Below are 9,422 nucleotides of genomic sequence, written 5' to 3'. Positions count from 1 at the left end.
CTCTCTCATATACAGCTTTGTCCCCTTGTAACCAATATAGAAGACTACAAGCCTGTTTGAATTTATACCAAATCCCACTCCCAAATTATAGCTTCTTAATTACCAAAAAATTGTGTGTGTTTCTGTACCAAACTGCTTACCCATCCTGTGCTTTGTTTTCTGCAGGGTCTCTAACTCCAGAGCTTCAGATTTCATATCTCCCGTGTGCTTGGAATAACATTTGATGCATTCTTTGGTATGCTGAAAATTCCTTTATATCCCTGAAACGTGATACAAATGGTATTTTTCTTTAGAATCAGCACAACACACTTTTCTTTCCGACCTACTTCAGAACCAACAAATGTGTTACTATACACTTTTAGCTAAAGACAAACTGCAAAACAATACTAGATGACCACACTTCCATTAAGATAGAGAAAAAAAGACTGGTATCAGCCTAGGAAAGAAAGGAGGCTTGTTTTTACTTGCTTTAATCTTGCTTTCCTACCTATAGCAAAATGAAAATAGAAAGAGTGAGAGGGAGAGAGATGATTAATTTTGTAAATTTTTCCTGTTACAGCTAGCCTCTCTTCCTCACAGCCAGGACAGCTGGGACCAGTCAAGGATCTGAATGAAATAACATGGGCATCCTACCGTATAAAGAATTTAAAACAGAAGCCTACAGTAATTTCAGAGTATTTTTTCTTATTAGTAGATATTAAAGTTGGATGTGTCTTTAAATGTGGTAAAAAGCATACCCTATGTTACGATTAGCACCAAGTTTCCTTCCCAATGATGATGTACAGTAAAAAACACAAAAAAAATGGAAAAAAGTTTACTTTTTTACACATACTGGGAAAAAAGGAAGGGATGGGCACTTTTTGATTACAATACAAATTCATAATGCACTATGAGATGCTTTCTTAAATACATCAAAGATCCCTGTATGTAGTCTGCTCATTTTCCTACTTCTTTTCCTCAGGTACTCAATAATCTGAAAGTAACTGTTGTGCTGTAGTCCTGTTCTTCCAGAAACCTCTCTTAATCTCCCTTCTGTTTACAGGCTAATTATGTGTGAACAAATAGCCTAGAACAACACATGCTGTAATAATCAGCAAGATGCTGCCCCAGGCCTCAGGTTTCATTTTGTCCCCTTTCTCGAAAATAGACACGTGGTTCCCCTTTCCAATTTCTTTACGTTATTTTCAAACCACCAAACTAACACAAATTAGATTTTAAAGCCTTATCCCCTCCTGTTCTTAATAATTCAGTGGGAACATTATCAACACCTGGTGCTTTACTGTTCCTGGGTGTTCTGGTCGCCTCTTGGTTCTTCTACAAATGGCTCAGCTGGCTGGAAAATTGCTGTTTGTTTGCCTTTATCCATTTCACCATTAAAGAGATCATTAAAATACTCCCTCCATCTTTCTGTAATTGCATTCTTTGTAAGTAAGATTTCCATTTTTGTCCTTTATCTGACTCATGCACAGTTCACGTTCTTGTCTCAAATGCTTATATGCCTCTAAAATGGTCTGAAGTTATCTTATTACACTGCCACTTCAACTGCACAGAGCCATTTTGGTGCCATACTATCTTTTTGCTGAATCATTTGCATTACCAGAAGACTTATGGAAGTCACAAAATCCTTGCCACATATTGCTTTCTTATACTTCCCATCAAAAATGGGTTTTTTTTCTTTCTTGGAGTTCTTTCTATTGTTTTCTCCTGCTCTTTTCTTTACTTCAAATGTTTCCCAGCTGGTGTAAAACTGTTGCACAATGTTCAAGCGTGTTCCCACCTGTCTCCTTGGTGTTCAGGTCTGTATTTTGTTTCACAAAGGTGTTACACTTAGAACTTCTCTCTTCATTAAAACAACTCAGTCATTATTTTTATAAAACAGTAAGATATGTCTGAAGCATCTACCTTTAGCAGATTTGTTCACCGATAGCTTTGAAATATCAGATAATTACTGGTAACCCACAAATTCATTGCGAAGGATAAAGATGTTAACTAGTAGATTTTTAACCATCTTTTCGAGGACATGGAATGGCAGGCGGGACTGTATATACATCACAATTATCTAAAAGCAGCATTATAAAGTTTAGTCAGATTTTGTAGTTCACTTCGAAATATACTGTGGAAACCCCATGTATTATTGTTTTCAATTTCATGACTCCAGATGAATAAAGAAGTGTCCAAGGAAGTTTCTAGATTCCTCCTTCAGTAAGTTTACATGGTAGCAGGTATTTCTCAACGCTGACACAAGCTATCCATCTCTTTTCCAGTGCTCACGTGTTGCTTTCCTCACACTACTTTACATTTCATTCCTTTGTGTACAATGATGCCAGTAAGTTGTTCACACAGGAAAACCCCAGCAGCTCTGCCTATATTTATGGGCATCCAGAATCTCTCATAACGAAGGCTATGGATCAACTCCCATTGTGAACTGCAAAACACGATGTGCTTCCTTACAAAATTTTATTATAAAATATGCAAAACAATGTGTTTCTTCATACTTCTTGAAGAGTGATGAAAATAATAATCCTGAGGTAAACAATACTGAAAATTTCAGCCCAGATTACACAATTTTATAAAAAATAGTCTGATTTATCTTTTTTTTTGAAAAACCTTCCTCAGCGCCACAGCCTTTCCCCTTCCCGCTTTGGCTCCCAGGCCCACTTTCCCCTTGCACTTCCCATGCGCAGCCTGAGGTGAATCCCCACTTTCTGCTACACCTTCCCACAACTCTCCTTGCCAGAGCCACCCACCCTGACCCATCTTTCTGCCGAGCCCCGTAACCCCCAGCCTCTCCATTTCCTTGGGCTCCACCGCTCCCCATCTCGCCGATGACTCCCCGTCGCCAGTCCCCTGCGGGGCTCCTCAGCAGCGCGACAGACACCGGGAGACACGGCTCCCGGCCCCGCGCCGAGCCTCCGCCATCTCCCTCCTTCTCTTTTTAAACTCTGCGTACGCATTTCAGCTGAGATGTACCACGAAAGCGTCCCACCCGCCCCCCGCCAGCCCAGGGCCGCGGCAGGACCCGAGCAGCTCCCCTCACGCACGCCGACCGCCTCAGAGCGGCCGCCCCGCCCGCCCCGCCCCGCCCAGCTCGCCGTGGCGTCCCCGCCGCTCCTCCCCCTCCCTTGCGTCCGCACTTTCGTCACGCCCGCGGCGTCACAGTCCCTGCCTGGCAACCGGCCGTTGTCGCCAGACGCCGCGCTGCCCCGCCGGCAGCGCGGAGCCGCGCCGCTCCGCGCCCCGTTTTTCTTCGATTCCACACTCGGGCTGCCAAAACCGACCGCGAATCTGCCTGCTGCCGGAAGCCAGCCTAGCCTCGGCTCTGCCAGCGGAAGCGGAAGGGTCGCCATTTTGTTTCGGGTGATGGCGACTGTGGTGCTGTGGAGCTGGGGAGTTTAGTGCGGGCCCGGCCTTCTGGGGGACTCGCTTCTCGGACAGTCGTTGTTACTGCGAGTTTCCTCCTCCTCGCTGCATCCCCTGGTGATGTACGGAGGGGTCGGAGGTTCTCGACGGACTGCAGAAGAAGCAGGCCCGCCGCCCCTAATGTTGTTGTCAGGCGGGGGAGCGGTCCCCGGGCCCCCCGGAGGAGGTGGAGGAGGAGGTGGAGGTGGGAATAGCCGTGTGGAGCTGCTGGTGTTCGGCTATGCCTGCAAGCTGTTTCGAGATGATGAGAAGGCTCAGTACCAGGAGCAGGGGCGACACCTTATTCCTTGGATGGGAGACCCCAAGATCATGATCGATAGGTCGGTGTAACACAACCCCCAGACTCTGCTGCGAGATCTCCTGTTATAGCCTCTTTCTGTTCCCCCCCTTATGCTGTGGGCAAGTGAGGGCGGGGGATGAACAAAGGGCTCACTCTGGCAGACGTGTGGGGATCTTCTTCACTGGCAGAGTCGGAGGGCAGCTCCTCCTGGTAGAGTGCTTCGAGTGCTGCTTCTGTAACGCTGCAGGGCCGTCCCCCCGGCAGCGGGAACTTGGGGTTCCCCGCTCTGGCAGTGTTGGGAGGTTCCTCTCCTTCTGACGGTCAGTGTGCGTTGGGTGTTTCTGCTCCACTTGTTAGGGTAGGGTTTACAGGGTGGAGCGGAAAGTGGGAATGATCTGTTCCTTTTCAATGCAAACCACAAACATCATCTTTTCTCACTTGGAAACCAAGGGAGCCTTATTGCATGGGAATACTTATTAGGCACTTTATATGTTCTCTAAGTGAGAAGGGTGCAGTGTGGGGAGTGGAAAGGCATTTATCCACCTTAGGGGAAATTTCTCCTATGTAATCTGGCTGCAGGCTGTTGGTGGGATACCCCAAAAGCAATTCTTGGCCTAATTACTTTTTTCCTTGTGCCATGATTCACTGTATTAGGCAGAATGGCTTTGATTTTGGGTGCTTGCTTTTCAAATTTTGTCAGGGGTGGCTTTTTTTGGCTGTTTTGCAATAGGTACAGGTTCATGGCCAGACAGAGGAACAGAATCTGCTCTGATGTTTCTCCTGGTCTCTAAGTTGTTTCAGCAGTGCAGGGTGGGATTTAGAAATAAATTCATTCAGAATGAGTTTTCTGAATATTTGCGTGGAGAGAGGGAAAATGGGAGGTCAGGTTGGGTGTATTTGAGTGGAGCACTGAAAGTAAAATTTGAGAGTTGTGGCTGACCCTGAAAACCTCAGTGGGAAAGATGGAAGGATTTTGGTTTGAAAAGGATCGCATGACATACTGTAGATATTTGTTCCCTCAATTTCATCATTGCTTTGGTGCTATACATTATTTTTCTTGTTTTGATTTAACAACTGTATTTGGCTTGGAAAAATACCAGTAAGGGAAGGCCTTTTAATTTCCTTCCATAAGACTGGAGAAAAAGAAATGCTCTTGCACTGTTTTGGGGTTTATGCCATTAATGATTTTTATGATTGAAATTAATTTGTTAAATTGGAATAAACACAAAGACATGAAAAAACAACCATAAACGTTTGCAGTTATGTTTAATTTCTTACTTACATGAGAATAGAAGTGTTATGATGTACACTTCTAATCCAGATCACTTTTGTGACAGATTTCATTAGTAGGTAGAGGCCATTTTTGTGGTCCTGTGCAACAGTAACCCAATTTACAGGCGTTACAGAAATTGTTGGGAGCAAAAACTAAGTATGTGCATGTATGTACATATAATACCGAAAAATCTAAATAACATACATTTGTAAGTTAAGGTAGCTTGCAATTACTAATCTTATAAACTCCTTTGGAAGCTTAGATTCTTTTTATCTCCAGCAGCAGGAAGTCTTCATTTTCACCATTTTGAGAAAAGCACATTGCTATGAGAAGACATGGGTTGAAGTTTGCCTGTGGACAGATTAACCAGACATACCTGTTTCATTAACTTTTTGCTATAAGAATATTTACTTTCTTTGTTTTTGGTCTAGCAAGTTGGCACAAGTCAAGAGTTGTGTGTGGGAAGACACCTCAGCGGAGTCGAGTTTACTGTCACTTTACTTTTCAATCAGTTTCTCTTACTGATGCATAAACATTATCCCAATGCAGTGCTTTTCCTGCAAATAAAATTATTTCTGCTCAGTAGAAAGGAACTGTACATCATTGATCTTTGCCGTTTTTTACGGTGAACCTCCTTAAATTGCATGTATATGTTACTGTTCCTATATATGTGTGTCTCTCTATCACATAACCCAGAACTTATTTCCTCAGCCAAATGGCTAGGGGCCGAGCCTAGCCATGATTTTACCTCCAATGGACGCAAGTTTCTATGGTGAAGATATCTCCTGAGAGTTCGGGACTAGCAGAAAGAAGCGAGGAAATTTCGACCGTTTGGTTCTTACGGATAGGTATTTATGTATTCGGGTTTGTGTGAATGTAAGCTATTTGACTTTCCAGAAAAACGTATTTTGCAAGTGACATTGATTGGTTGGTTGAAGCACGTACGGTAAGAGCTGTTAAGGAAATGGATCGCACTTAAACTATTAAAGGATACCTTTGCCTTTAATTGTAATAATTTATTAGCTTCTTTGAGAGGAATTTAGACTATTAAACAAATTTTCGATAGTTGGTGACAAATGATTAGCAAAATTAAACGTAACTTCTAAAAGGAAATATGCTTTAACATATAAGTATTTTTTTTTTTCATTTTTAATGGGTAAGTATTTAAGTAGTCGCATAAACGCAAGCCCTAAGTTTTTTGCATTGACCAGCTGTTTCATCTTGCAGGTATGATGGGCGTGGTCACCTACATGACCTTTCTGAATACGATGCTGAATATTCCACGTGGAACAGAGATTATCAATTGTCTGAAGAGGAAGCTAGAATAGAAGCCCTCTGTGATGAAGAGAGGTATTTAGCCTTGCATACGGACTTGCTTGAGGAGGAGGCGAGGCAAGGTATTGCTCAAGGAAACTTCCTGAGTTTAGCACATGTTTAAATAAATAATTATGAAATTAAATTTACTCCTAATTTTATACTCTCTTTTTCTGATGTTATCTTGACAGTACCCAGTGGATTCGAAAAACAGGAGTCTTTGCGTATGTGAGAGGACCTCAGGATAGTTTAAATATAGATCCACACAGAAATTGCCCAGATTATGGGGGCAGACTGGGATTTCAGACCCAAAAACCCCCAAAATAAACACATTCTGCTACATTCTTAGTGTTGTATAAATTAATTTCTGTGCTCTTGTATGCATAATTACATTAGAATGTTTTAACCCGCAGCCTTTATCTCTTCAGGAAGAAATAAATGGTCAGCATATGTACATGCTGTGTTTTTCTATTCGGTTTTTAATGAAAGCTAAAATGATTAAGTGAAAACTTCTCATTTAAAAACTAAAGTAAGAAATATTACTTTTTTTTTTAAGAAATTGGCTTTTAAATATGTTCTAATGATTGGTAATTGCATTTTTGTTCAAGAGGAGGAATATAAAAGACTGAGTGAAGCTTTGGCAGAGGATGGTACCTATAATGCAGTGGGATTCCGTTATGGCAGTGATTATTATGACCCTTCAGAACCCACTGAGGAGGAGGAGCATCAGCCTGCAAAACAAAGAGGTAAGGGGTAAAAATAGCAAGGGTTAATCGAGAGGAAGAACATAGCACCTCTGTGTCTCTCACTTGCAGTTGAAGGTTGAAAATGTGTGTTTCATTAAAATGCAAGTAAAAAATGTCAAAGCATTTCAGCAAAGTCTTTATGGAACTGTGTTACTGAGTTTTTGCAAACTTTGCTCTTGATGTGCTTAAATGTTTTCCTGCTACAGCACAGTCAATACTATAGTAGTCAGGATAGGAAATTTAATTCTGGTGTCTTGCAGATTCTTATTCAGAAAAAACTAGTAATTTGTCACATGGCTGGCTGTTAACACTGTTTCTTGGTCAAGAAGGAAAAGATCATTGGAAACATAGACAGAATAGTAATTAACGAGAATATATATTTCTTAAGTTTAGATTTTGTCTTCTTAATTATTATAAACGAGTCTGTCTTCAACATAGTGTGCCCCTCTCTGTGATCTTAAAAAATGCAGAATTCAGGTTCTCATGTTCCCATCTTTAATTACGATAACATTGCATTTTTAACATGAAGTCTTAAGAAAGCTTTCAAGTGTTATTGAACTGTCTTAGTAAAGTTAGGATTGCTTAATTAACAATTGAGTTGTCTAACTACATATTGGTGGGTTACCATGGTATGAGATGTGCTTTTTTTTACCAAGGTGTGTGCTGCAATGCAGGATCATTTTAGGTGCTAAAGCTTATTTAGTGTTTTTTGCTGCTGTGTGTGAGGGGTTGTGTCAGGGCAGTGTCCATGCCGTTTGCATTCTACCAAGGGTTTCTCCTGTGCTCTTCAGTACTGATGCTGAATTGCGTTGTCTTTTCTAGGGTTTATTTCATTTGGTTTTTTCCCATTTGTCTGGTAGATTCCATAACCAGATAGTTTCTAAGTTCTCTTTACATACGGGTTTTGAGTGTTTCTTGTCAAAGGGGTGTTATTCATGTTGTGTGGATCTGGGATAGGGATAAGCCTACTGAAAAATTGGAGGTGATAGAGAAGAACATGTTTGTAGTTTGGCTCCCCCATCTTTCTCTACTGCATAGAGATTAAAAAGGTGAATGCCCTCTCTCTATTGGTCACTAAAAAGGGAATCTGCTGAACCTTATAGGGTGTCTGTATTGTAGGAGAGCTTTGCAAAACTGCATGAAAATGTGCCATAATGTCACAGAATCTACCTTTGATCAAGTGTATAAGGAATAAATAAAAATTCCACTTTCATTTGGTAAGAGAGCTGTCATGAGTTCAAGTTGTGTCTGGGTTGTTCCACATTATTTTTCTTTCCTAGAATGATGAGGTATCTAGAATAATGTATTTCAGCCTTAATGAAGTCATATTTTTAGGAATAATGCTAAAATGTGACAACTTAGTCATTGGCAAAGAGAGATACAACTACCCAGTCTTCCAACAAGTTAATATTTAGTTAATTAATACTTGATGCGTCATGGAAGTGTCATGCTAAGCTATTACAAAATCTTGTGGTGTAATGTGAGAATTCTCAGTGCTGCTGATGAGAAGTAGAGATCATCATAGCAGGTCGCTGGAACAGTGTCTCAGCTGTGAGCTTTCTTACCGAACTCTTTATGTTCTAGAAAATTTTTAGTAATGATGGATAACAAAGGAGTATTTTCTGGTAACACTTGATAGTACGTGGGGAGAAAGTACTTGGGGCAAAAGTGAGATAGAAACATTGGTATTACGTTTTACTGTAGTTGAACTGTACAGACTTTTAATAGATTGCTATATGGTAACAATTTCCAATAATACAGGACTATAAATTCTTAGCATTCATTTTTTATAAATCACAGTAGAGTAAAATCCAGTATTGGAAGATGCAGATAACAGTAATGTGAATTACAGGCTGTAGTTCTGTGAACGCTTCAAGTGTTAGCTGGAGCTGCTGCCGAAAGAAGCAGTCCTATTCTGCTTTGTCTGCTGCTGCTTCCTCCTTTCCTTGATGCTAAAATTTCTGTGTGCCTTTGTGGAGTTAAACTATCATTTAAAGAAAAACAACCTGCCAGACAGCAACAAAAAAGTTAACTCTCTTTCTTGCATGGGTAAGAGCTTGTATGCAGTAATTGCTATGACATCTCATGCATGATCAGGCTGTTCTGCTGTCTGTGTCCATAGTTCCCGTAGTCAGATTTTCATGCAGTTTGTGCTGTCTAATTTGTTAGGATAAAACTAGAATATATTTTCTCTTAAACTAGTAGAATAGATAATACTAAAAGTTACTTTAAAAAGTAAACTTTCCACTTCAATTATTATAAAAATTTTGTAAAGCAGAATATTTGCAGAGGAATGTTTCTGGTATACCAAAAAACAATGTAATACAAATTGGCCTTTATAAAAGAATAACTGGTTTAGATGACTAGTTCATGTCATAAATCTGTTAAA

At 40.8% G+C, this 9,422-nt stretch overlaps 1 protein-coding gene across 3 annotated transcripts in view; it reads left to right on the top strand.

The window, feature by feature from the left end:
• The first annotated feature begins 3,419 nt into the window (after window positions 1-3,419).
• SFSWAP (splicing factor SWAP) overlaps window positions 3,420-9,422 on the top strand; it is a 49,764-nt gene continuing 43,761 nt past the window's right edge. For all 3 annotated transcript variants that reach the window (XM_050906377.1, XM_050906375.1, XM_050906376.1), the window contains exons 1-3: window positions 3,420-3,740; window positions 6,201-6,370; window positions 6,896-7,033. In XM_050906377.1, the coding sequence (XP_050762334.1) occupies window positions 3,481-3,740; window positions 6,201-6,370; window positions 6,896-7,033 (568 nt within the window). In that variant the 5' untranslated portion in view covers window positions 3,420-3,480. The remainder of the gene's footprint in view (window positions 3,741-6,200; window positions 6,371-6,895; window positions 7,034-9,422) is intronic.

This window comes from Gymnogyps californianus, chromosome 16 (assembly GCF_018139145.2).
Source record: "Gymnogyps californianus isolate 813 chromosome 16, ASM1813914v2, whole genome shotgun sequence".
Lineage (NCBI taxonomy): Eukaryota > Metazoa > Chordata > Aves > Accipitriformes > Cathartidae > Gymnogyps > Gymnogyps californianus.
This window is presented reverse-complemented; position numbering and strand designations above follow the sequence as displayed.